General features: G+C 40.4%; 1 protein-coding gene across 6 annotated transcripts in view; it reads right to left on the bottom strand.

The window, feature by feature from the left end:
* The window catches only part of auts2a (activator of transcription and developmental regulator AUTS2 a), a 393,745-nt gene that overhangs the window by 248,338 nt on the left and 117,911 nt on the right, over window positions 1–27,496 (bottom strand). Inside the window, exon 1 of one of the 6 annotated variants that reach the window (XM_056247646.1) lies at window positions 15,802–15,962. The exons of the other annotated variants lie outside the window; for them this stretch is intronic. Coding sequence (XP_056103621.1) covers window positions 15,802–15,849 — 48 coding nt within the window. The 5' untranslated portion in view covers window positions 15,850–15,962. Of the gene's footprint in view, window positions 1–15,801; window positions 15,963–27,496 lie in introns of those variants that run through there. 6 annotated transcript variants of the gene reach the window in all.

Here is a 27,496-nt window from a genome sequence, read left to right as displayed (position 1 = left end):
AAAAATGAAACTCTTTTCAAAATCAGAGGATTTTTGATTGGTAAACATAAGAGACTTCTTTCAAAAAAAAAATTTGCAATGTTTCCAAACTTTTTTCAGGAATATAAATATAATATATATATATATATATATATATGAGAGAGAGAGAGAGAGAGAGAGAGAGAGAGAGAGAGAGAGAGAGAGAGAGAGAGAGAGAGAGAGAGAGAGAGAGAGAGAGAGAGAGAGAGAGAGAGAGAGAGAGAGAGAGAGAGAGAGAGAGAGAAAGAGAGAGATGTTAAATGTTTATATATAATATATATATTATATATTTTATTTGTATATTTTGTATATGCTTTGGCAACATTGTTTCAAAAACTTTCATGCCAATAAAGCCCCTTTGAATTGAATTGAATTGATCACAAAAGAGAAAAAAGAAACTTACAAAAACATAATATTTTATTCTTTGCAGACTTTCTTAGGCAGCTTGTTTTTGTGTCATGCATGTTTCACATTCTGAGCTCCAGAAAAGTGAGAGCAGAATGAACTCCTCTTGCCTTTCTAAATCCAAAGACAGGCAACCAAGGGATTGTGGGATGCGCTGACCCCTAGCCTGCCAGTCTGCATATCCTCAGCTCACACTGCAAGGTCAGACTGACTAACCGGCCTCTGAGACTCACAGTTTTATCACTGACTCAATAACCTTGCCTGTAAAACAATACAAAAAGGCTCCAACACATCCCACACAAACAGAAGCATTACAAAATACATGCACACAAACATACCCTAGGAGCAAAAAACTCAAGGCTGTGAGCAGTACTCAGACTAACACTGTTTCCATAAGCTATTCACAAATTCATATGCATATTCAAACGCTCTCTCTCTCTTTCTCTCTCTCTCAAATAATTCACTTTTTTTCTTGAGGGGAGGAAGCTTTGCCTTGTCATTCAGAAACACCCCTTGCTATGGAAAGTAAAGAGATGGCAGGAGGGATGTAAGTGAGAAAGGGGCGAAACAGACAGAACAAATTCAGAGCAGGCGATGCCTCCTCCCGTCCCCCCCCCCCCCCCCCTCCCATTTCAGGACCCCACGGCTTCCCGGCGGATTGTGTCAGAGAAAGCCATCTCCTTCCCAGCAGGCCGTCTATTCCCCTGCCTGGGCGCAACTTCCCCTCCTGCCGCCCCACTTCCTGGCTCCCCCCACTGAGCTATCTAGGAAATCACAGCCAATGGCAAATCATTTGTCTCTGCGGTGTGTTCACTAAGTGTTCGCTGCCCTGCAGAGGGACAGAGCAGGACGCGAGCACATTTCCTCTCAGTAAACACAGCAAATGAGTTTTGCAACCCTGCGAGCGGCAATTTGGTGAAGGAATACAAAGATGGGAAACGCACCAATCAAACCGCTTTTGTGAGTCGGCATGAGAAAATTAGGTTTTTCTGTCATTTGAGATGCCCAGATAACTTGACTTTGTCAAAAGAGCATTCAAATGTCTTTCCTTGTTATATCAACATGACACTTTGCGAACAAAAAAACTTAAACACAGAATTTGAATTATGACACTTTCCTTTTGTCAGTTAAATGACAGAATAATGACCTCTTCGGCAATGTGATTCCAGGATGAGTCTTGTACAAACATCGTCCATATAGCAGTCAGGTAGATATCGGAGTTGAAAAATATGCACACATTTCTCACCTCCATCAATGGCACGTCTGTGAATCCATGCCTGAGAGATAAGCGAGGCTTAATTAAGCTTTGTTGCATTAATGAGGGGTGAAAACAAACACATTATGCCTGTCTCTGGACCTTGGCCGAGGCTGATAAGATTGCCTGCCCTGCAAGTGACTGATATCAGCATGACACGCTGTGTAAACATCAAGGAAGAGGATATACTGTGCGTGGGTGTGCGTATGGTTAAGAGTTATGCGTTTAAGATGTTTGGTGCTTGTATTCAGAGGCCTGAACCTCTTATCATATCGTCTCTGCACACTTACAGAGGTGTCTGTGATAAGCTGCAGTTGGCTGTGCTTAAAAATGATTTACAGCTGCTCACGATATCTCTTTTACTGCCTACGACAATTTATGATTTACTGCATTATTACACTATTTAGAAAATGGTGGTGGTGGGAGGGGACTACTAAAAGCCATTGAAATTAAAAAAAAATGTGTGTATATATATATATATATATATATATATATATAAAGTGAGCTATATTAGGCTAACATTTTGTTTGTTATTTGATTAAGTTTTGCTCACATCAGCATAAAAGTGATTTCAGGGGTGCAAAAAAGATCATTTTAATGTAAGATTATTATGAAGACTAATAAATCACGCAACAACATCAGGGACATATTTTAAATAAAATAAAGAGGGTCAATTTAGATTTCACTTCTATATTAACTCTAAATCAAAAAACATTATATCATATAATAAAATTGCAATATATCTGAATGACTATTAGAGATGAATAGAGAGTAAAATATGAACTTGATTTCCTCAATATTTTAAGGGAAAAAAACAATGCAGCACATGCATACAACAACACACATGTGAGGAATACACACCACAGCCTCTGCCCTGGGCTTGCACAAGAAGAAAATGAAAGCCAATTGTTGTATGAATAATGCAGAAGCATGCAGAATGCAAATGCAGGACACACAGGATTTATTTTAAAGCCTAGAGCCACAAAGGGGGATTTAAAAAAAAAAAAGCAATTGAAGGAAATATGAGGTACAAACTCTAAGGTGCATGTGAGCTTTGAGAGGGGTGTGACATTTAACTTTCTTATGAGAAAAAAAAAAGTCTGATCAGGGATACCAGAGTTGGTGTACGAACAATAATAATGCTCTACTTTACAAGCTCTCCTTCACACAGAGCATTAGAGAATCGATTCTGTTGATCCTGTCAAACTTGCTTCCATAAAAAGACAGCAAAATAACCGTCTGTAGTCTGTGTACATGGACATCGTGTACCTGTGAAGAGGGTGTTACCTCTCTGCTGACCTGCAGGTGGTGCTACATGATCACTGATCAGATCAGGGTGAGGCAGAGGAGGATGAGGCAGGGTGGGATACAACACAAAAACAGAAAAACGCACGGAAAGGAGTATAACATATAATATGAGAGTCTCCAGAGTTATTTGCATTCTCTTAGAGCATGCGTAGATATAAATGTGTCTGTGAGGCAGATAGAGAGACAGGGAGGAAGGACGAGAGGTGAGGAGAGTACATGCAAGGTGTGACACTGCATTAGTGGTGTCCTTCAGGATAACATTCAAACCGGGGTCAACTATAAGGATTTTATTGGAGGTATAGTTCAGACTTTTACTTGCCCTGCCAACATTTTTATTTGAAATGAACAATAAATAAATAAAAATTATATTAAACATATAATAAATTCTAATTACATATTAACTATTTGTAAAATAAATATGTTTTAAAATATTTAATATCACAATATATTTATATTACACATTTACTACAAATACTTATTAGATTTTCAGCTGGAAATTACACAACTATACATTTAGTTAGAATTTGTTTCCAAAACAATCAGGTCACTTTTGCAATTTAGACAAATCCTTACCAAATATATATGTCAAATGTCAAGTCAAATCAGGATAATATACAGTAGATATGCCTTAAAACTACCATACACCACTAAAACCACACAAACATATCTGATTAAAAGAATATATAACTGAAGCATGGAGGAGTAATAAATCTAGATTCAGAATAAAAATGCTCCTTTTGCCAGAACAGACTTTGAAACCACAAAAAGATCCATTCTGAGTTCATTAGTGATATTAAATGAATGTAAAGATAAGAAGAGCAATCTTATTCTCTGCTTCCCTCTCTCCCCTTCCTCCCCCCGGTTCCTTGTATAGCTGCAGGCTAATTGGTGCGATTTTAGATAATTATTATTAAAAGCAGAGCAGCGTGGAGGCTTTGGCAGATCATTCCCCGCGGGGAGGGGTCTGCTTACACTGAGAGTGCCAATCGGCCCCGCATCACGCAAAGCATTTCCTTTGTTTTGCCCTGTGTTGCTGGAGCGTGTTACAAGAGAGAGAGACAGACAGACGGGGAGCTCGCACACACCGTTACACTTCAAAACAAACACAAAGAAAGAACGAATGCGATGTGCGTACAACTGTACAGCACCACACGTGACAGCATAAGTTGCTATATCACAGACAGACGCTTAGTCATCTGCTCTACAGAAATGCTCTCCAGGTTCTTAGTGTCCAAAACTTCAAAGCTTTATTTCAATGACCACACACACAGACAGCTACTCACACACCAACATAATCTGTTCTCACATACACATGTGAAGGCTGCATCCAGGTTTTTTTTTACACTATCAAATATTTCAGGTCAGTAAGTCTTTTTGTGTCATTTATAATGTTACAAGAGCTGCTGTTCTTTTGAATTTTCTATTCATCAAAGAATTCTAAAAAAAGAATTTCCACAAAAATATTAGGCAGCACAACTGTTTTCAACATTGATAATAATAAGAAATGTTTCATGAGCACAAAATCAGCATATTAAAATGATTTCTGAAGGATCATGTGAAAATTCAGTTTTGCCATCACAGGAATAAATTACATTTCAAAATATATTCAAATAGAAAAACGTGTTAAAAATTGTAATAGTTCACAGTATTACTATTTTACTGAATTTATGATCAAATAAATGCAGCTCTGGTGAGCATAAGAGATGCCTTTCAAATCAGAATTGTGAGATATAAACTCGTTTTTTCCCCTCAGAATTGCGAGTTTATATCCCGCAATTATGATTTTTTTCTTCAGAATTGTGAGATATAAACTCCCAATTGGGATAAAAAAAGTCAGAATTTTGAGATAAAATGTAATAGGTTTAAATATTTCATGTTGTAACTGTGGGCTAATACATTATGCCCTTAATGAACTGCATTATGTGAATATCATGTAGACCTAATTGTTTACATCAAATTCATGCTTTAATAGTAGACTAATCATCGCAGGTTTCATCAGTCTAGTCTGTCCATTTAATGGCTTGAAACCATAACCGTCTGCGTTCAAATGGTGTCTTCGACGACGGTTTTTCTATAAAAATGAAGACTATATTTTTCTGCATTCCAATCCTGAAATCCCCCAAAAAAACAATAAGACATTTTTTTTATCCTATTCCGTGGATCACTGTTACCACTGTTTTTCTGCTACCACAATGTCTGCGCAACTGCAGTGAAGTAACTGTGAAGTCTACTCCCAAATGGTCTATAATGTCATACAATTGCACCTTGATACATCAAACACATTGTATTCAGAGTCAGACTATACACTTGCATTTAAGCATTAGCAACTTATCACTTTAGCATTCATCAACGGGTGAAAATGTGTAATCTGCACATCGCTAGTGTCACCAAAAGGAATGAACATTTTTATTACCAGTTTTCTATGACTGGAAATTTAGAAAATTCTCTTCTGCAGTGCCAGCGAATGTGGTTGTGTACGAACACAAAAATCATCCAGGATGCATGTCATCAACTCACTAAAATGAGTATACCATGTGGTCATACCTTGGGATGCAATAATCAAATACTATTATGACCATATGCGAACTGGGATACACCCACTTACACAAACTATAAGATAGAAGAAGCATACGTTTCCATAGGTTGAACAGCACGTGTTATTCATTTTTGTAACCAAAGCAATCTTAATTACTAATTTTGGGAGTGGGGGTCTGTGCCAGTATTCATGGGATCTGTGCATTTAGGACCCCATTATTACAGCAAATCACATTGCATTAACACAAAATGACTGCACACTACTGGCAAACTGAAGAAAACTCTGATCCTGTAGACGATTAAACTGATTCCAATAATTAAACTGAAAGAGAGCAGATAAAGACAGCACATAAATTATTTAAGCTATATCGAACTTCGGGTTTAAAGATGTGATAGAAACATTAAAAAACACTATGATGAGGTTGATTTTCCAAAAGTCATATAAATCCCATTAGACACCATTTATCAGTGAATCAAACTTGAATGAATTCAGCTATACTAATCTGAAAAGTTCATCAGGGAAGGCAAATGAGATGCCTGAGCAGTCTCATTTATAGATCTGAAAAAACAGATACATTGCAGAGTAGACTTAATACAGGGAGATAGAGGAAGAACACAGCAAAGGGTGCAGGTATTAGTTGAAAAATAAAGCAGATCATTTGAGGGTATCTGTGTACATTTATCCTTATTTATCTGTAAATGCTCAGCCAAGTGCGAAAATAATATGGATAATTACATTCAGCGAAAAACTGGTCCTACTAAAACATTAAATCGGCCTGCACTTTTCTTAAGACTTAGCCATGCACAACATTACAGCAGGTACTGTATTCACACACAGACACACACACACAGTACAAGAGCCTGTGGGCAGAGGGTCCTCCTCAACCAGACTCTTCTTACTCTTCCTCTCTGGACATGAATAATGCATGAGAACATGTAAATACGTTATCTGGTGCATGCATTAATGATCACAGGAAGACTGAGGGTCTTTCAGCTCCCATGATTAATAAAACATGTAGACTCCGAAGACTGACACCCTTTAGTACTTTTTTTCCAAGTACACACACATAAAAAGAATTGATGTTGTCTGTTAAGTAATTGCATATGCAGTATGAGCGGGTCAATAGAGACGTCAGTGTGGTCTAGTGCTTCTCAAACTGTTGATTCACAAGTTGATTTGATAAATAAACAATTTCTAAACAAGTTAATGGGGTTCTTGTGCTACCTGACAAGAGAAAATGGAGAAAAAAAGCTGTTGTCTTCCCTTTAGCCAAATAGGTAGAAAAACATCAACACACCCATAATGCACTCTACATCTCTACATGCTGCAGCAGAACATCTGAATCGGTGGACTTTTGCTGATATATAAACATGAATTTCTCTGTCCAGGTAACAGAGAACGAGTAAACATTGTTCATTACATATACTGCAGACATTGTAAAAAGCAGGTTGAAAATTGGTGGTTACACTTTAATTACAATCGGGGGAAAAAAGCACATTGAATTAACCAACCAATTAATTTGGCTGATTAACTTAATAAAGAAAGGAAACAGCAGTCTGGCAAAATAAAAAAAATGGTATAAGTGAGGCTATTTAAAGATATAAGGTCTAAAATAAGGGTAATTTTACACTATGTAAAATTGCAAGCAATTGTCAGCATTGTTTTCTGTAGGAAATAGGGTTGTGACGTGTCATTTCTTTGTAACTGTTTGTGAAATTTACTAGCAATTTCTGATTGAAAATAGTTTCAAAGCAAAACCTACTCCAATTCTTTTTTCAAGGTGCATACAGAATCCATATTCTCTTCTGTCCATGTAATGTAATGTCCCTCTTACACGGTTTCCTCCATTCTCATTTTTCCACACGTACATCACAGGCTGTGCGCCCAATAAAGTGACAGCTATGCCTTGTCAGGACTTTTCTCCACAGAGTTTAAGTCACCCAGGCAGCCTGTCAATCAAAATGCCAGAGAGATGACAGCTTCTCCCATTCGCTATCGTGTTGCTGCGACGACAGGGTGACCTTTCATTGCCTCAGCAGCTGCCAGGCATCTTCCCCTCATCACATCGAGAGTCAGAGAGGAGGGGGGATGAAGGGGAAAAAAGGAAGGAGATGGGGAAAGAATAAAAACAGGAATGCTCCCTGAGGAAGAAGATTCGGTGCCGGTCTCAGGCTGTTTCAAAAGCCAAGCAACATTTTTGGGGCTACGATGTCCAAAAATACTTTCTAGGAAGACAAACAACTAGGTTTAGAAAAACGGCCAGAAAGACTTGTTAAAATGTCTAAGAGTGGACTCTATAACCAATCTATAAACCATAAATATTCTTTTGAATGACTTGGTCGAAACTGATCTGAAAAGTTGTTAATCACTCAACTTTTTGGGGAGCAAGTAAGTGAGGTGGGTAACATGTTGGACTCATACAAAAATATTTAAATGTACACAATTCACAGTAACCTCACTGTAATGAACTATCCAAATGAACGGATTCTCTAAAATGAATCTGATTTGTAGCAGGCGAGATCATGGCGCTTACAGTGTGACCCTTTTCAGACATGAAATCTGAAAAAAAAAATCTGAAATCTGAAACTAATGTCTATTATTTCAGAAACAAGGCAAACTTATAGAAAGTGGAACATGAAAAGCATTGAAAACAAAATGAAAAGAACAAACGGACAATTTGTTGTAGCAAACATTTTGAAGACATAACCATGAATTGATGATAATGTAAATGAGTGTGAGTTTCTGTGGATGGGCGGGTGAAAATGTGTCATATTTCTGAGATACACACACACACGCACAAGAGGACAGCAGCATCTGGAGGCTGGGGAGGCATCACAGCACACGGGCTGTCCGCTTGCCTTGCTCAGAGAGTGGGAAAAAGCGGGAGGAAATCTGTTTCCTGTCATCACCCATCTTGTCAGTCTTGGTACAGACATCTTGCATCCCCTCGACCAGCTGTTTGCTGCTCACTCACACAGATGGCTGCTTCTCTTTGATACAAACTCTATCTCACTCTCTCTCTCTCTCTCTGTGTTCAACTTTCCCTTCATCTCTACATCTGACACTAACTTTCCTAAAGACTTACAGAATGTTATCTTCAAAAAAAAAAAGAAGAAAATTAGAGCTAGAACAAAGAGATCAACAATAAAGATGGCCAGCGTGAGAAAGAGCTAGAGATTAGGATTTGTCAATTCAGAACCACCAAACAAATCAGTAATGTTTTCACTGTATGCCACAACAGTGTGTATAATTTCAAAGCTTCAATTATAATCAATTATTTGCAGTAATTTGTTTTTGTTTGTTATTCGCCACACAGCTGAATCAAGACGTTTTTTTTTTTCTTCATTATGTCATATGAAAAGGAAAAAGATACCTCAGTTTAACAGTGGCAACTAAAGGTACTTTAAACATGGAATTGCTCACAGTAGGTGAAATAAAAAGAGAGCTTTTCTTTATTGTAACATTGTTCTGTGGAAATTCAGTGTGTGAATTTGACAGGTACACACATCACCTGCAAAAATAAGGCTGAAAGGGTAAAAAGTTCATAACATAGGGACAACCAGGTCTTATTCCCTCTAAGTACATCCATAAAGAATTGGACTACACTGCTAACTCACAGTTTTTTTTAGACTTGAATTAGACTCTATTAGATATAATTGGGTGGTTTAGCACTGAATAAGGAAACTGTCTCTATAGCAGTGGTGTATGAAGAATTGCAAAAATGGACCAGGGCATATTATAAACTTGATCAGACGTCTCATGAATATTAGTTAATATTAAATAAACATGACAAGACTGACATATATAGACTGACAGACATAGAAAGATTGCAGTGCTTAAAAGCTCTGAAAGAGCAGTAGTTTTGGGGATCTGTCATCTGTCCACTGCAATAACCCAAACACAGCTGATGAATTAGTCACAATGACACTGTTTGGGCCTCGAAGCCTATGTTTAGCCTCAGTCAAAAAAGGGTTAGCCTTTAAGACACAATGTACCACTTCAGACTCTAAGAATAAATAATTAAATATGGACTCTACAAAACTGCTGCATTTGATTCAATCTAAACCAATCACTTTTAAATGAAATTAAATGAAAAGTATGTTAGTTGGTTTTATTAATCAATGAAAATAATATTTTTTTGGAGCTATAAGAAATATGTATTCACAGGGTGTGGCCAAAAAATCCAAGCGGTAACACTTGAAGGGGTGTGCATAAGACTAACATGACACCTTCATAATCATGACATGACATTTGTTATGAATATGAAGGAAGTTTTATGCATGTTTGTGACAACTGTCATTAAGTGTCATTCGCTCAGTTATGACATTTTTTATGCAAATATGACATTGTTTGAGATGTCTTTGTTATGACACCTTGACACAAACCAATACATCATCACCTGTCAGTGTCTTTGTCATGACAACTTGACATTACTAAGACAACACAACCTAAACATGACATAGCAGATTAATTATCAAACTTAAGAAACCACCTAGCTTTATTGGTTAACATTACATTAAACTGTCATGTGCTTGGTTTTGACATTGGCTGTCATGAAGCCATTATAACTTTTTAATGACAAATCCAATTAGTACCACTGTAGTTGAGGTCACGAAAAATATTCATGACACAGTTATAATGGCCTCATGACAGCCAATGTCAAAGCCAACCACATGACAGTTTAACTTAATTTTATGTCAAGTTGTCATGACAAAGACACTGACAGGTTATGATGTTATTAGGGGTGTAACGATATTCGAACCGAACCGAAAAACCGCGATACAGAACACACGATTCGAATCGCGATACTCTCATTGCAAACCGAACACGCCCCGCCCCGCCCCCTGCTAATCCCGGCCCCGCCCAGCCCAGCCCGGCTCAATGGACCTCATGTCTTGTGTACAGTACACAACGAATTCAGTTTTGTAGCCTAACCACCATTAACACCAAATAACAAGCTCCGTGTTTTGTTACTTTCGATAATAAGCAAGGTGTAATCTTTCAAATTCTGTCTATTTGATCACGAAATTCAAACAATAAATGGCGTTTTGGCGCTCTTTGATGTGGCGTGACAGATCGCTGTATGCCTACTAAGCTCCTCATTTCAAGCGGCAGCGCTGCGCGCGGGTAAACGCGATCATCTCTTCCTCAGTTACAGAATGGACACCTGAAGGTATGTTGAAAGATGCAGTATACTTACTGAAAGGCATCATAACTCGTGTAATCGCTCAATCAGTGTTTCAGCAGCGGAAAGACGTCAATAAAACAGCATAGCTTGTCACTAGCATTATATTTACCTCAACAGGCAAGTGATTCAGTGTCCACAACTTTGGTTCCTATAAATGAACTCTTGCACTAAATAAATGCACCATGTTAGCCTATATATTATATTTTACTTAACCTGTTAATGATATCTTGATTATTTAATGTATGTTTAAAATATCTTTCATGAAAATGACAACTGTGTAAAGTATTATATTTCAATAACAAATTAGAGTAAAAACACAAGTTAATGCAAAAACTGCCTTATGTTCAGTTTACATGTTTTCATTCAATGTGTTGTGTGTTGATTATTATATCTAAAAAATAAATAGCATCTGAATTTAGGTTAAAACTCTAGGCTACAACCTTTAATGTTATAGTAATTAGCAGATTTTTTTTTTAATCCTTGTGAAACGTTTAATTGTAATTGAATTAATTTAAAGACAAAGATACTTTTTTCGTTAAACCACTGTTTAAAAAAAGAAAGAAAAAAAAGAAGGAATTTTAGCTTTCTAAACCGAACCGAACCGAACCGAGACGTCAAAACCGTGGGAAAACCGAACCGTCAATTTTGTGTATCGTTACACCCCTAGATGTTATGCTTTATGTCAAGATGTCATAACAAAGACATCTTAAACAATGTCATATTTGCATTCAAAATGTCCTTATTGAGCGAAAGACACTTAATGACAGTTGTCATAAAAATGCATAAACCCTTCTTCATATTCAAGACTTATGTCATGTCATGGTTATGAAGGTGTCATGTCAGTCTTATGCACACCCCTTCAAGTAAAGTCTTACCATCCAAGCTACCACCCGGACAGAAAGACCACCCATCTCGATTAAACCAGCCAAACATGGCTTCCATCAACAGCAGAGCAATGAACTGGTCATAGAGCTGGGGTATAATAAAAGCAGCCCATAATCACTAAAATTATCTCTGCATGCTTCTCTGTGAGAGCCGTTTACAATTCACAATTTTCCAGCCCGCAACTAAAACAACAAAAGCATTCTGATGCAATTAAACCAAAACATAGTGCAGTGCACAACCCATGAGAAATTCACAATGTCTTATTTTCCCTGTTTGTTTTTATACTTGTTTAAAGAAAGGTGGATTGTTCCAGTCCTCTCTTTTGCATAAGGGAGCCTGTCTTTAGCCCACACATGTCAGAAGGGGGGTAAATCAGTGGCATTCTGGTCAACAGGGCTGAACCTGCGGCTCTAGACTTACTCTGCTTTTAGAACAACACTTGGAACCCTGCCGTCAGTCAAACCTCTTTGATCTAGACAGTGAAATGGTAATGAGTGCATCCCATTCACAGCACACGTGAACTGGTCATCTCTTCCTCTTTACTACTAGTTACAGCATGAAATAAACATAAATGATCATCAGAAAGAATGTTGAAAGAAACAGTACAACTTACTGAAATGTATCATGTCTCATGTAATGTATCTCGCTCAATCGGTGTTTCAGCCACATAAAGACGCCAATAAAACAGCTTGTAAACAAAGCCATTCAATGTTTTTAGCTTGTTAGTTTAAAATATGTTAAATATGCAGTGTGAACTATATTACATATTCATTATATATGTATATAACCTGTTAGTGATGTCTTCATTATTTAATGCATGTTTGAATAAATCTACCATAAAAAACAAGTTATTACAGCTACCATTTAAATGTTTATATTTCAACAATAAATTGGAGTGGAAACATCATTATATCATTACAAAGTTTATATAAAAATGTCTTATGTGCAATTGAAATGTTTGTATGTAACTCAGTTTTTATTTGAGTGTTGATTATTAAATTTGATTGATTCATTGATAATCAAAAAAAACTATTTTTGGTGTCACTTTTGGACTAAATTGGGCTAAAACTTTAATTTTGGTTTTGTGTTTTGGAAAAAAACAAATCGGTATATATTATGGTATATCAAAAAACTTAGAAAGTTTTAAAGCCCACTTGCATGAAAATGGTTTAACAATTTTTAATTCCACAAGTTTTCATTTTAGTTTTAGTATTAAAAAAACCTAAATAAATAAACAAATAAAACATTGATAGAATGGTAACAAATACAACTGAAGTAAACTGAAAGCACACATGGGAAAATAAAACCAGACTAAATTAAAAACTACTATAACCCTTCACCCCAATAACAGGCCTTTTTTTCTCATTTCAGATCTCAACAGTAAGTATGTGTGGACAATTTTGAGGAATCCAAAAGACGAGACGAATTTCTGAGAAGTTTTTCAACACCTGAAAGTACAGTATCAGCCTACTCTGACACACTGAACCCTCACATCTCTGCCTTGTTCAAAGCTCAATTAGTCATTCACTGGTCTGCTACCCACATTTCTCATCTCTCTGTCCTCATCCGTTGCTCTGTTAATCAGCTGTGAAGTGAATATTTTTACTCTTCACCCTTGTTTCATGGCCTGAATCAAAAGCGTTCTCTCAATCTCTACTTTCACACACCAGGGAGCAGAGCAGTCAGGCGGTTGTCATGGTTCCCTTCTCTCATCCGCTCTCCTGTCCAGTGTATGAACTCCATCTCTCTTCCATTTCAAACCCTCTCTCTCCCGGTCTGTCTAGCACTCACACACACTGAGTTATGAGCACTGTTAGGTGCCGTGTTAAATTATAGCAGTTCACATGTCATATGAGCACACTTGGGCATTAGAATGAGAGGAGCACAGAAAGACAAGCACTGGAGAGAGAGAGAGAGAGAGAGAGAGAGAGAGGGAAATACAGGCTTCACATAAAATGGACGGCCTGTGTGAATAACAGTGTCTTGAACAGAGCAATATGTGGCTGACACTGGTAAGCATACAGTATTTTTCACACACTCACAGGTCGCACTTTTCACAGTTCAGTGTCATGTCAGAGAGATATTTCCACCCCTCAATATTCACACCTATTCAATTCGATTACAACTACCATGATTTGCAAAAGGGGCTTTTGCAACGGCTAGTTATAGGGACTCAATTATAGGAACTAGCCACCAGGGCGGTCCTCCGAGAACTAAATTTTCCCCAAGGGTAATTTTCCTGGTTGCATTCGCACCGCCAGAAGGAACTCTGAAGCGATGTAAGCCGGCCGACAGCAACGCCATTTAAGTGCGGCATTCAACAAAACCAACAACTGGAGGATGGAGGACGCTGTGATAGGAGCGGTGCTTTTTTTGTGGTGTGGGTTCGGTGATAACAAAGACGGAATGTAGACGTATAAGTTATGCGATTGAAAAAGGGCAAAAAAGGGCTAAGAGACAAAATCTCCTATGACAACTTGCAGTGCTACATATCACTGAGGTGTGACGGGTAAATGTTGTTAACAATTGCTTTCTTTATCTTTATGTCTTAAATAGTTTGTGGAGTAAGTTTGCGTCACTGGTAGGTCCTATTGTGCAGGATTAGACACTTTAAGTAGGAGTTCATACTTCATTCAGTCCCCCCAAAAGGCATTCCTCTAACTAAAATCGTTCTCAGTTCCTGCGGTGCGAACATGCCAAAAAGTACTTCTGCCAATAGTTATAGGAACTGTGAAACGTTTCTCTGGTGTAAACGCTCCTAATTATTCATTTTAGTTAGTTTACAAGGTAAATCCATCAACCGAACAACTCTAAAGATGAATTATTTATTTTATTTTATTTATTTAATACAAAATACCGCTAGGGCTGGAACGAAGCATCGAAGTAAACGATTACGTGGATTACGTAAATGAGTCGATTTGCATGGAATACTTAGGCTCCTGGGGATGCTAAAGCCGTTATTACAAAAAGTAGGGGCTCGCCTACCTCAAAACGATGAGAAAGCAACGCAAGTATTTGGACTATTACAGTGAATTTTTGCAAGATCACATTTCAGTCTCACTGTAGGTATTTAATTGAGTATAAATTCTTGACATTTTACAAAATATAACAGAAATATTCCCCCCTAGAACAATCATGAAGGTACACGATTTCCTGTCCTAGTTCTCCAGCTTCTAGATTGCCCCTGGAACCTTTGTGTAGGCAACTGAGCTGCTTAACCATTAGGTACCATCATCCATGTTTGACCTTCAATCCACTGAAATGCATCAGGTCTGTGGGTAACTGGATCAAGTTCATATTTCACAGTGCTGATCATATGGACATGTGACCTTTGATAAGGTTTTGCAATCTAAGAGATTTTATGAGCTACAATCCAATAACAGAATGACAGATGGACGGATGTTTTTTTTTTTTTTTTAATTGACCATTTAAGTAACTGCCAAAACATGCAAACCAGGTCTACATCTTATTTTTCACAGTAACACCATCTATCAGTTTCTCTCCCTCTCTCTGAAGAATAGAATATCAGCCTCCATTAAAGTTTAACAAAGCTGACAGGACAGAACAGGACAGGGGCATGACCTGATTCACACTCACACACGCACATACACACAAACACACACACACACACACACACACACACACACACACACACACACACACACACACACACACACACACACACACACACACACACACACACACACACACACACACACACACACACACACACACACACACACCAATCACTTCAGTATGACTGTTACCATCTAGCTCAGTCTCAGCAGATTTCTGTTAATAGAGTCAATAGTGATGTCAAAGAAGCTCTTTCATATTACCGAGCACATGTGGTGCATAAGGGCAACTCTTAAAAGTGGAAAATGTGTTTAAATGAAAATTTAAACCTTGGCCCTTGGTGGCAGAGTCAAGCTCAATTAAATATTCAATGCTTCAAAACGCAGGTATGATTATTACAAAATGCATGAGAGGGATTTCAGACCATAACACAAACGTTACACAAACACTAAGCTATCAATATACCACCAGCACTGTTATCAACAGATCAATGCCAGGTTTAAGATTACAGGACCAGAGTGTCTCGGGAAGACAGAGGGCTGTGAACCTAGTTAAACCCCAGACCGAACACTGAACAAGGAAAAATCGGAGTTAAAATAGAAAAAGGCTACAGACTCTGTTCTGACTCACCTTCTCGTTATATTTGAACTTGACATAGAACCAGCTGGACTTAATCATGGTGTCGGCTGTTGGCCCGGAGCGTGTAGTGTGCCTGGGGGCAGCGGTACAGGTCAGACGGGGCGAGAGGTCCAGTATCAGAGCAAAATGCCAGAGGATGGAGATCTGAATGCGGTCGGTCTGCTTCACCAGAGCTCAATCCCTCTTTCTGCTTGTGTTTCTTTCCGTCCTGCTCTCTACCTCGCTCTCTCTCCCTCTCTCGCTTTGCTTTCTGCTTGTGCCTCTCTCTCTCATTCTCTTGGCAGGATGTCAGCCCAGCTCTTCAAATACGTTTCAGCTGTGTTCATCGGCGATGGCACATGCCAGGGAGCCAGAGGATCTCCAGCCTTTCTCTTTTCAGTCTCTCATTCCCCACTCTATGCTTCCAACAATCTGTTTTCTGTCCTTTACGGTTTTATGACAGCTTGACAATCCTCTAAAAAAATATAAGACCAAAAGTCTCTGAATGATTCATTCGGTTTCTGCCATATTCCGCTACTGTACTTTTTTCCGGTCTGTGTTTCGGCTTTTTTCCCCCCTAAGCCAGCCATATCATTCATGGCAATATCACACTCTCATCCACTTTTTATCTTCTGGCATCTTCTACTTATCTGTCTTTCTCTCTGTGTCTTCTCTCAATTTCCACAGATGTATCACTATAAACATACAATATTGACACATGTCTACCTGTAATGTTTTGGTGGGGTCCAAATGTCTTGAGACTACAATGAAAATCTGAGATTCAAAATCTAATGCAAACCTGAAAATACATAGATAAATAAATTTGAAAACAAAGAAACTTAAAAGTAAAATGAATTAAAAAAAAAATCAGAGTCTGCTCTATATATGTCATTAATCAAATAGGGAAATATATTACCCTTTTTAGCCGGTGTCAGATTTATTTTTTTCCACTGAAGCACAAGATGCTTTCTCAAATCACACTGTATAAGAGTATCATCAGGTTTTGCTCAAACCTGTATATTTAAATGAAGTCATTCGCTAAATAAAAGTGAATGATGTAATGTAACATTTTCCAGTAAAAGGCACAGATGCAGAGTTAATGTGCTGGTGTGGATCTGCTTTGTGTCGTATCCACATTTCTAGTATGTAAATTACCTCTGTTATGACTGACTAACCTCTTTGCCACCATCACCAAATTGCTGAATACTAAATCGTTTTGATATGTAAATGTGGATGGTCATTTGTTAATGCGCTCATGATTGTGACATCAATACCACTATTTCTAAATGACCTATTTTTGCAGCTTCGCTTTTATAAATACTCTGGATGAAAGGGAGTAGAGATGATAGATTGTGTCAACATAGTAAATCAAACTTGCCAAAAAAAAAAAAGAGCAAAAATTGTATGACCTGACCTCTTTAAGCTCTAGCTAGACTTGTGAACACATCTGGCAGATAATGTCTACACTTCTGATAGGCTTACACTCCAATCCACTTCACAACAAACATAAAGATAAACAAAACAAATCCAAACTGCAGGGTCACAGGAATAAACCACACCAGCAATGTGACTCAGCAACTGTGCCATTTGTTGGAAAAATGTTACGTCACATCATCCATATCTACTTAGCAAATGACTTCATTTAATTATATATACAGCAATCCTGTATGTCTATCCTAAATAATCATCAAACCACTAAAAAACCTAATTTAATGAACTACAAAACAAATAATCTAATCTTTTTTGTTTATGTGTGATTTCGTTACAAAATTTAATTTAATTGAGCAGCATTCACTGAAATGTTTTATAAACACAAAGTTCCCACATCATGTTTAACTGTAATGAAAAAACTTTCGTATATAAAACTAAACAACACAAACACACAGACACACACACGCACAAGTGTGTACACACAATGTAATAATTATGTTTTTCCAACAGCGCATTTGAACCTAAACACATGCCAACCAGAATCAACAGAATGAACTAAATTTGGCAGATAACCATATCAATCTCACACATGCTGCCAAATCCCCTACTGCTTCAAATAAAAAAGCCAATCAAACATGTCTAACATTTATTTACAACTATTATAATGTTTTGAAGTGTCACAGAGTCACAATTTTCAGTGAAATCAACCAATGAATGGATTACGAAAAAGACACACTCAAAAACCTAAACAGTACTAATCGCTAAATCAATTTCTAAAACCAGATTGCTAACCCCAACCCCCTTCATATTTTTGCGGAAATAAGAAATGTAGTCTAGGGTCATCATCTGGAAATGTAGCAACAAACAGGGAGATATTAAAAGCAGATTTAGGACACCCACGGGCCCCAGGGCTGTTTTAGCTGTTGATCCATCCCATGCTGTGCACTGAGAACCATCGCCATGGTAATACTTAGTGACAGTGCATCTGCATGCTCGCATCAACACCCACAAACACACACACGCTCCACTTCACTGTGCACCCCGTGGACAAAACACAAAAAGACAGAGAAAAACAGTAAATAAATAAGATTAGAGAGATGTTCTGGTGCCCATTAGAAAGAAACACACACGCATCTGAGACTAAAGCAGAGAACGAGAGAGAAATAAACACAGCAAGGACAAAATATTTCCACAAGAAGTGCCTGTTGTGTTCTAAGACTCTGGAAGCACTCATCTTGTTAACATAAAATATCATTGTTTTTTGTCCTGTCAATAGCTATTGCTGTCCTGTTAAACAGCATAAAGTGTATAATGATCTAATGCAAGCCTGAAATCAGTGACTGTGACGAACTGCAACCAGCTCATGCTTCAAAACAGCCACAATAACTTTACTTTTTCTTGATATTCTGAAATAAAAAAGTTGAATGTATTATTGCTGCAAAAAAGTGACATTTGAAACCGCTGTGACATAACTATGCTGGTGCACAGAGTATATAACATTAAGTATTAATGGTACACTAATAAATGTTGGCCGATGCAGTAGTGGTTGTGGACTTTATACTGACACCTATTAGCATTGATGTAGCATTATAAAAGCAAAGGTTTCCGTTAAACAATGCCATTGTATGAACACCCTATTCACAACTGTATATTAACCAGTAGTATTTGGCGTCAGGGGTCAGTAAGATTTTTTTTTAAAGAAATGAATACTTTTATTCATCAAGGATACAGTAAATTGATCAAAAGTGACATCAAAGACTTTTATATTATTACAAAAATATAAATAAATTTGTTTCCACAAAAATATTAAGCAACACGACTGTTCCCTTTCGAAGGGAACTCAACAATACGTCATCGACGCTATGGGGAACGCCTCAGGCGTGACAGGTGTCTGAAATCACTATCAAATCACGTCAATCAAATTGACCGGCGACAGCCCGTGAATCATTAACGTGAATGATTAACGTGCGACCTGGAAGTATATAAGGGCGCCTTGCAAACATGACAAATCATCTTTTCGTCTTCAGGGACTGTTTTGTCTGTAACTGCTTTGAAAATCAGGTAATTATGAAATGCTTTCAGAAGTGTGCAGACCCGTGCTCAAGATATCTGAAGCCGGGTGACACACGCGAACTGTGCATTTTTCTGTCTGGGAAGGAAGACGCGCACAGGCAGTTCTCGAGGGAACTGCCTGTACAAATTGTGATCGCGCGTGTCCCTCTTCTCGAGAGAAGAGGGTTCAGCGTCTGGATGTCACAAATGAAGCTCGCCGATCGCCTTGAGAGGGGTGTAATCCTCTCAGACGATGCGGCGGCTGATGAGAAGCTGCATTTGGATGAAGTAAAAAAAAAAAAAAAAAAAAAAAACTTAGTCCGGCAGCAAGCGCTCTCCCGGACAAACAGGAGATGGCTGATGAGGGTGGTAATAATAAGATATTTTCCTGTATCTTCTCAGCCACCCTGCCCCGTGTATGCTGAGCTGGTTGGTATTATAGAACGCGCCGCGGACAGGCTGCAGCTGCCGTGGCTGCTCGTTGGGGGAGAAATCGCTCGCGATGAGAGCGGTTTTTCCCCGGTCAGAACCACCAGCTCAGGTGAGCCTTTTATTTCTTCCCGATCTCATACTGAGATCGAGAGGACATGGAAGAACCCATACTCTGCCTGTATCCACCAACATCAGCAGGCTAGTCTCGCTGATGTTGAGGGGATAGGAGAGCGTGGGTATGCGTCGATGGGAAAACAATCGACACTGAGAGCTCAAACCCTGCCAGTTGAATGGCAGAGCATACACGTCAGCGGGTCAGGCCGGTGCTAGCCTGCACATCATGGCGGTGTTGCAGGTACACCAGGCCGATCTGCTGGGGGATCCCGACCAGGGGGTGGGGCCCCTGAGGCGGTTTCTGAGCTGCGCCGCAAATGAAAAATTTGTATATATATATATATATATATATATATATATATATATATATATATATAGCTCTCCGGGATGGCGACGATACAACCACATTTGTGGTTGAACCTGGCCGACATCGGGAAGAAAGAGAAAGGCTTTCTCCTCGATTCGCTGGTTTCGCCCTCTGAGCTTTTCGGCACCTCCGTGTTGGCGGTGGTTGGAAAGTTCAGAGAGGCGAAGGCGCGCTCAGCTGTATCCAGGACATACATACCGCTGAGATCCGTGTCCACGCCCAGACAGATGGGAGGGCCTGGCCTATCATGGTCCGAGGACCTTAGATGAGGCCAGAGAGCCAGTGTCACCTCTCGTGCGCCTCCTCCGTGGAGTAGTAGGTCGCAGAGGAGGCGCGACTCCCGCAAGAAGAGGGATCTGAGGGAGGTGATGCGGCACAAACGCACGTTGCGTTGGTCATGGATCATCTTCCCTGAGGGCGTGATTATATCTTAGCCCTTTCCTCTCTTCCCCGACTCCCCAGGCGCTTCTTACATCAGGCCTGAGGCTGGGCTCATGGTTAGAACAATGTTCTGATGGCCCGCCTCGGCTTGGTTAGTGAGAGTGCCTCTTTCAGGTATGTAAAGGTGGTAGACCCCATGTTCATGAAGAACTGTCTGGTGAGTCTTCACTTCGCACGCCGCAGGTGAGCTGCTGGTCTTTCAAAGAGTATTTTTTGTGATTAAAAAATAATATATTTCTCTTTACAGACCTCGTTCCCTGTATAGAGTTATGGGGCCATGTCAAGGTAATAAGGTAAGATAACTTTTTTGGATTATCAGGGCCCTGAAGTTCCCCGTTAGTGGGCCAGAACGATAACTATGTTAGCCTTCGGGCTATTAGCCACCTCAGGGTAGAGTAGTTGGTCTCTCTCTGATAGAATGTTTTACTTAGAGTGTTGACTGACGCTAGAGCTTCAGATAGATCTTATGTCCGGCCCATGGGACCGTTTTGACTTTTCTGAGTATTTCGCCCCTTGAGCTCGGTTGAGTTTTCATTAGGTTGAGCGTTCTGCAGCCCTTTGTATGGAATAATACAGACTATATTCTTTAGTAGGCTGTGGCTCCTCTGAGCCCTCAGATAGATCTATGCTTACAGGTTGGCCCTCACCAGGGCTGTCTCTGTAGCTGGCCTAGGCTGAGCCAGGGATATTAGAGGTGTTCTGTTAAATTAGCATTTCTTCCTCTGACCCTTCACTTTGTGAATGTAGGTTTTTAGCATCCCTGTATATCAGCCTCCTCCCATGGGAGTCGTTAGGCCAAGGCCCGCCCCCTTCTCTGCATTCTGGGGTGACTAGAGTAATGCAGCGTGGTGCAGAGGATGGTTTATAGGGACATGGTAGGCCTCAGTTAGGCCTCCGTGGTATATAAGTCCTTTTGAGCAGGATTAGGCCGTCTTTCGCTTCACGAAGAAGACTGAGTCTCCTGCCCGACCCTGCCGTGCAGAACTGGCCTACGGATTTAGGCCGCCAGTATGGGCTTCACTTACCTCGCTGAGCTACTGCTCGAGCGTCGGGTTGTAGGTGGTTGGCGTTCATTCAAGCCCCACTCCCCTAGGTTGGGCACAGATACATTTCTGTCACCACTAGAGCCGCTGGCAGGCCCGCCCCCTGGTATCTCAGGGTGAGGTGTGAGTATTCCCCTGTGATTCAGGGTAGGTCTGAGTACTTCACTCCCAGTTCTGTTTATCCTACCTCGCACCACTATGGCTCGGGTCGAGTATGAAGTAAGCCTTCACTTCTTCTTTGGTCGAAGTACGCTCCCCTGTAGCCAGAGCATTGCCCTGAGCTGACGCCCATGCATAGATGGTAGGCCCCTGACTAACTGGGGCCTCCGTTGAGGCAGAGTGGCGTATGTTGTACTCCCCTTGTTTAAGGGTGCTAAGCTCTCTAGCTGAGTACACTGCCGTGGGCAATGTGATTAGGCACCAGGATACTGTAGGCGCTGTGTAAACAGCTTATCTGCCAACGAAGGCTGCGCCATCAGGTAGTAGGCCTCAGCAGGCCTCCTTGTATGAGCAGCCCCCAAGAGGGCGCTATAGGCTACTTCTCGAGAGAATTGGTTGGCCTTGGTGGTTCGGGCAGTTGACTCACCGGTGGGTAGTAGGCCTTAAACAGGCCTCCTCGGAGGTGAGTCCCAACATTGTGGGACATACTTTAATGCCGCTACAGGTAGCTAGCCGTACTAGGCCTCCCGTGGGTGGGCCCAATAGTTACATTGGTGTAGTATGGTTCCCAACAGTGTTCCTTTGTAGCAGAATTGACTTGCTATCAGCTAGTAGGCCCAACCGGGCCTCCCTGATAGGCGAGTCCCCAGCTGGCTGGCCTTAGCAGGCCGCCTTGGAACTGTCACCCGGACTCAGCTACCAATAAAATACTGTTGCTATCAGGTAGTAGGCCTCTCTGGGCCTCCCTGAATGTGAGCTCCCAAATATTTTTTGGCTGTCAGGTAGTAGGCCTCACCAGGCCTCCCTGAAGGTGAGTTCCCACATGCTGTGATTATCAGGTAGTAGGCTCCTCCAGGCCTCCTTAAATGAGAACGGTCAGGTAGTAGGCCTCAACAGGCCTCTCTGACGGTGAGTTTCCACAGATTGTGGTTATCAGGTAGTAGGCCTCTCCAGGCCTCCCTGAGGGTCCCCACATGCTGTGGTTATTAGGTTGTAGGCCTCTCCAGGCCTCCCTGAGGGTCCCCACATACTGTGGTTATCAGGTTGTAGGCCTCTCCAGGCCTCCTTGTGAGTGGTTTCCTAGCGGTGCTGGGTTCTGAAAGCTAGTGGCCTCTTGCTATCATTTCAGCTGGCCTTATCAGGCAGCTGCTGAAGGCGAGCTTGCGCCCTGGCTCGACTAAAGTGTTCATTCTCTACTACTGGTTCCCTCCCGGAACCTCTTTCCTGCCTACAGCCTGGTTTGCCTACCAGGCGGACCATGTGCTCCCCTCACAGAGGGTCACTATAAGCACGCGGACTCCTGAGTCTGGTCAGACGGTCGTAGGCCTCTCGTGAGGCCTCCCAGTTAGATCAGCCCTTAGGCCTTCACAGGCCTCCTCAGTGTTTTAACACAAACACTGGGTAGATCCATGGATCGAGTAGAGAAACTCCCCTCGCTGGTAAGGGTTGGAAAGCACTTGCTGAGTCATACTCTCCGGGATATCCCGTCTCTGAGATCCGGGCCGAGTGGTTCACTGCCAGCTTCGCAGTCCCTCGGCTTGGATGCCTTACTTAAGGCAAGTGTCCAGAGGCTCTGTCTTCGGACAGACAGGAAGTGGCCAGACTAAGTGTCTATGCTCTGACGCCAGGTCAGGCCGTCCTGGTGGCACTTCGGGGTGAGTACGTTCCCCTGAATAGTGACTGGCTGGGGTTCCTTCGGGTTCCCTAGCCACATTCCCTAGAAGGGACCCCTTCTAATTGAAGTTGTGGTCCTAGGCCTTTGAGCAGGCCCAGGTACGCCTTTCATTTAACTATGTTTATGGAGGTTTTCCTGTGAGGCTTATAGCTTAGGCTATGACCGTAGGGAATGATGTCACTGACAGCCCAGTGTGACCTGAGGGTGAGTGGATCTAGCATTTCATTTGAATTTGCTGGTTCGGACAGTTGTCACTGCCTGAGGGCATGCACTCCCCTTAGCATGGCGGCGTGGGTATATCGTTCCCCATAGCGTCGATGACGTATTGTTGAGTTCCCTTCGAAAGGGAACGTCTCAGGTTACGACTGTAACCTTTGTTCCCTGAGAACAGGGAACGAGACAATACGTCTCCCTGCCATGCCTCGGGGCCCGCCTGCCGTACAGTCCCTTCAGACGATAAGGTGATTTTTCATGTTTGCAAGGCGCCCTTATATACTTCCAGGTCGCACGTTAATCATTCACGTTAATGATTCACGGGCTGTCGCCGGTCAATTTGATTGACGTGATTTGATAGTGATTTCAGACACCTGTCACGCCTGAGGCGTTCCCCATAGCGTCAATGACGTATTGTCTCGTTCCCTGTTCTCAGGGAACAAAGGTTACAGTCGTAACCTGAGACATTTTCAACATTGATAATGAGAAATGATTCTTGTGCCAGAAAATGGCATACTGCAATGTTTTCTGAAGGATTATGTGAAAATGTTTACAATATCACTGTATTTTTGATCAAATACATGCAGACTTGGTGAGCACATTTAAAAACATTTAAAAATCTTACCAACCCCAAACCTTTAATCGGTAGGGTGAGTAGAATAAAACTTTTAGACCACTGATGTGAATGAAGTTTTAGAGCATGTAAGGTAGTGTTCCTAAAAGTAAAAGATATTTACGTTGTTTTTAGTGCAAACTTTGACTAAGGTAAAGATATTTACGTTATTTTTAGTGCAAACTTTGACTAAGGTGGGGGGAAAAAAATACTCGCTTATAATGTACACTCGGTCAAAAACAAGTCAGTCATTAATTTTTAAGGCAATGAACCATGCTAGTTCAATTGAAAATGATAATACTGTAGAATTCAAATACACTCTCAAGTGAGAAAACACAAACAGCGACTCTAGTAGAGGAAAGCAAAATGTCCACACTCCTGCAGACACACTGACAAACGCCCATCCGCACAGCAATACACACATACAGTCCATAGTATCTTTTGTGCTGGAGGGTAAGCGCCTCAGGCTTAGCGGACCAGCAGGAAGCCACATCCTCAGCTGTGAGCTCACTGCCACAGATCCAGTATTCAACAGCTCTGGGTGCCTGTGAGAGATAGTCTGCCTGACGCCCAAGGCCCTGCCCTGGGCATGTTAACAGAACGACGGGCCATCCCACCGCAGCTCCCCTGGTAATCCTGAGCTACACCCCTACAGTCCCTCTACGCTGAGAGAGAACCACAGACAAAAGACCACTTCCACATGCTTTTAGTGCTTCATTCAATCTTTTTTAAGACTTTATGTTTCAAATGAAAGAGAACTTACATTATGTAAATGAAAGGGAGGAAAAGAGTGAGAGAAAAGACAGAGAGAGAATACAAAGCGAAAAGAAAATTGACAGTTGGTCATTAGATGTCGATCAGTCCGTTCAACTAAAATAAACCTTTGTTCATAACTACTACAATATAACATTTCGTTTTGTCCAAGGAGCTGTTTTGTTTTATATTCTCCTAATAAAAGTAAAGTATAGCTCCATCATTGCTCAAAGTAAAAAAAAATAAATACTTTATGATGTTAGTTTTAAATATAATACAAAATAAATAAATCAAGGAAATTTCTCTGGCATTTCTTTCTTTTTGCTGTATCGAAAAACGTACCGAACCGTACCGAACCGAACCGTGACACAAGTGTATCGTATCGAACCGAACCGTGAATTTTGTGAACCGTTACACCCCTAATGTTAACTGATCATCTTTTCTTCTTTACTAGTACTTACAGCATGAAATAAACATAGACTGAGTATCAGAATGTATGCTCAAAGAAACAGTAAAAATTACTGCAATGTATCATGTCTAATGTAATCGCTCATTAGTAAAAAATGTATTTCGGTGCATCACTAGTTTTGACGTGGCAGATAAAAACATCAGAAATGTCCCTTTTAATCCAAGGTTACCACCTGTGTCGGTCCACAAAACATCTCAACACAAAATAATCTTTCAGATGTACTGCACCCGCTATTACTGTGAGAATGACAAAATATGATGCCATTCCAGTGTGAAGGAGATCTAATTCACAACAAGGCTAAGAAGGCCTTTCAAAAGACAACGAAGAACAAAATGTGCAGATCTTGGAGACTCTGTCCCATGATCCGTAGGGATATGTTAAGCAAAGCTCTCAGAGAGGTCAGGCAAACGTTTGTCAGCTGTTACCAGTCGTTAGACGCACAACGGGTTTAATGTTCTGTGGGCTTTATGAACAGTGACATGTCTGCGTGTGGAGCTCATTTCTGCTCTCCAGGCAGCGGGAGACTTGGATGGAGATAAGACCGCCCTAGAGAGACAGAGATGAGGGAACAATTCCACCATCCAATGACTTTCAGACGTAGAGGCCACTGCCAAACCCTCTCCACAGATTGCGCTCTTCATTTGTCCTAACACGAAACGGGGCTCCGCAGCCCAGGCTTCGCACGCACACCTCCCGCCCTCTGCTATAGCCCAGCTGGTGAGTCTTTAGCAAGCGAGGGATCAGATGAAAGAGAGGAAAGGGAGATAAACTAGTGTAATTGCTGGCAGATGACGAGAAGAACAATAGAACAAAGTGTAAAGTGGAGAGGACCTGAACCAGAAGAGGTAAGAGGGTTGCGTGTTTGCCACAGGTCTCGAACACCACACAAACAAACTCCAACTCTGGAATAATAGTTCCTATGGGACTCGAACACACAAAAAACAAACAAATAAGTATGTATACAAAATGTATTTAAAAATGTAAATATATAGAGTGTATATAGTTTGCTTCCATGTGTATGTGTCACTCAAGAGAATGAAACTAGGCTATGATGACATAAATACAAATATTTCGATGCAAATAAATGCATGATAACAGCAATCTACATCGACATATTCCACATGGAATTACCAATCCCATATTGAAATTTTGTTCTATGATATTTTTAATTTATACAAAACAATTAAACTAGAATTAATTTTGAGGAAGCTTGGGATTATGTTTTAAAAACATATTTATATAAAAATAAGATACGTTTACACAGAGAGAAAATAACTAGCACATTTTTTAAGTAAAATCAACCACACAGTTATTATTCAAATTGAGAATATGATAGATAGTTAAAGTGCTATTTTAAAGGCTCCTAGTTTTGTTTTGGAGGTCTCCTACAATAGGTTTACATGCATCCAAGGTAAAAAAAATCACTGACCTTGCATGCAAAGTGGATTAGTATTCACAGCGCAGAAAGCAGCGTCTCAAGCGCAACTCAACCAGGCCTCGTCCCTTTTTGTGCATATACCTTGGGTGGGAATTATTTAAATGAGGAATATTGTGATGTGTACATTCCCAGAAGACAACTCAAGACTACAATTGAGGCGTTTCAGGGAGTTCCTCCTTACTGATATAGAGAATAACTCTCTTTGGAGTGGACTTTATGGTTCTTTTTTTCATGGTTAAACAACATCATCACACACAAAAAAAATTATGAAAATGTAAAAAAGCACAATAGGTCCTCTCTCTGTAAATAATTTTAAATTTCACATTAAAATTAAACTTCAGCTTCAGTGCATTTAAGTGAAAGCTTTACAGAGAACTAAATTTTACTTAAAGATTTATGATTCTGTAAAATGAATGAATGGATTCAAACTATTCACAAGCCCCATAGCGAAAGAAAAATATTACAAGGCGCAGTCCCAATCAAGGCTATATTAACTTGAAAAGATGA

Source organism: Rhinichthys klamathensis, unplaced genomic scaffold (assembly GCF_029890125.1).
Source record: "Rhinichthys klamathensis goyatoka isolate OS25496 unplaced genomic scaffold, OSU_Roscu_1.1 h1tg000050l_1, whole genome shotgun sequence".
NCBI classification, from domain to species: Eukaryota; Metazoa; Chordata; class Actinopteri; order Cypriniformes; family Leuciscidae; genus Rhinichthys; species Rhinichthys klamathensis.
The sequence above is the reverse complement of the archived record's forward strand: the minus strand, read 5'-3'. Positions and strand labels throughout refer to the sequence as shown.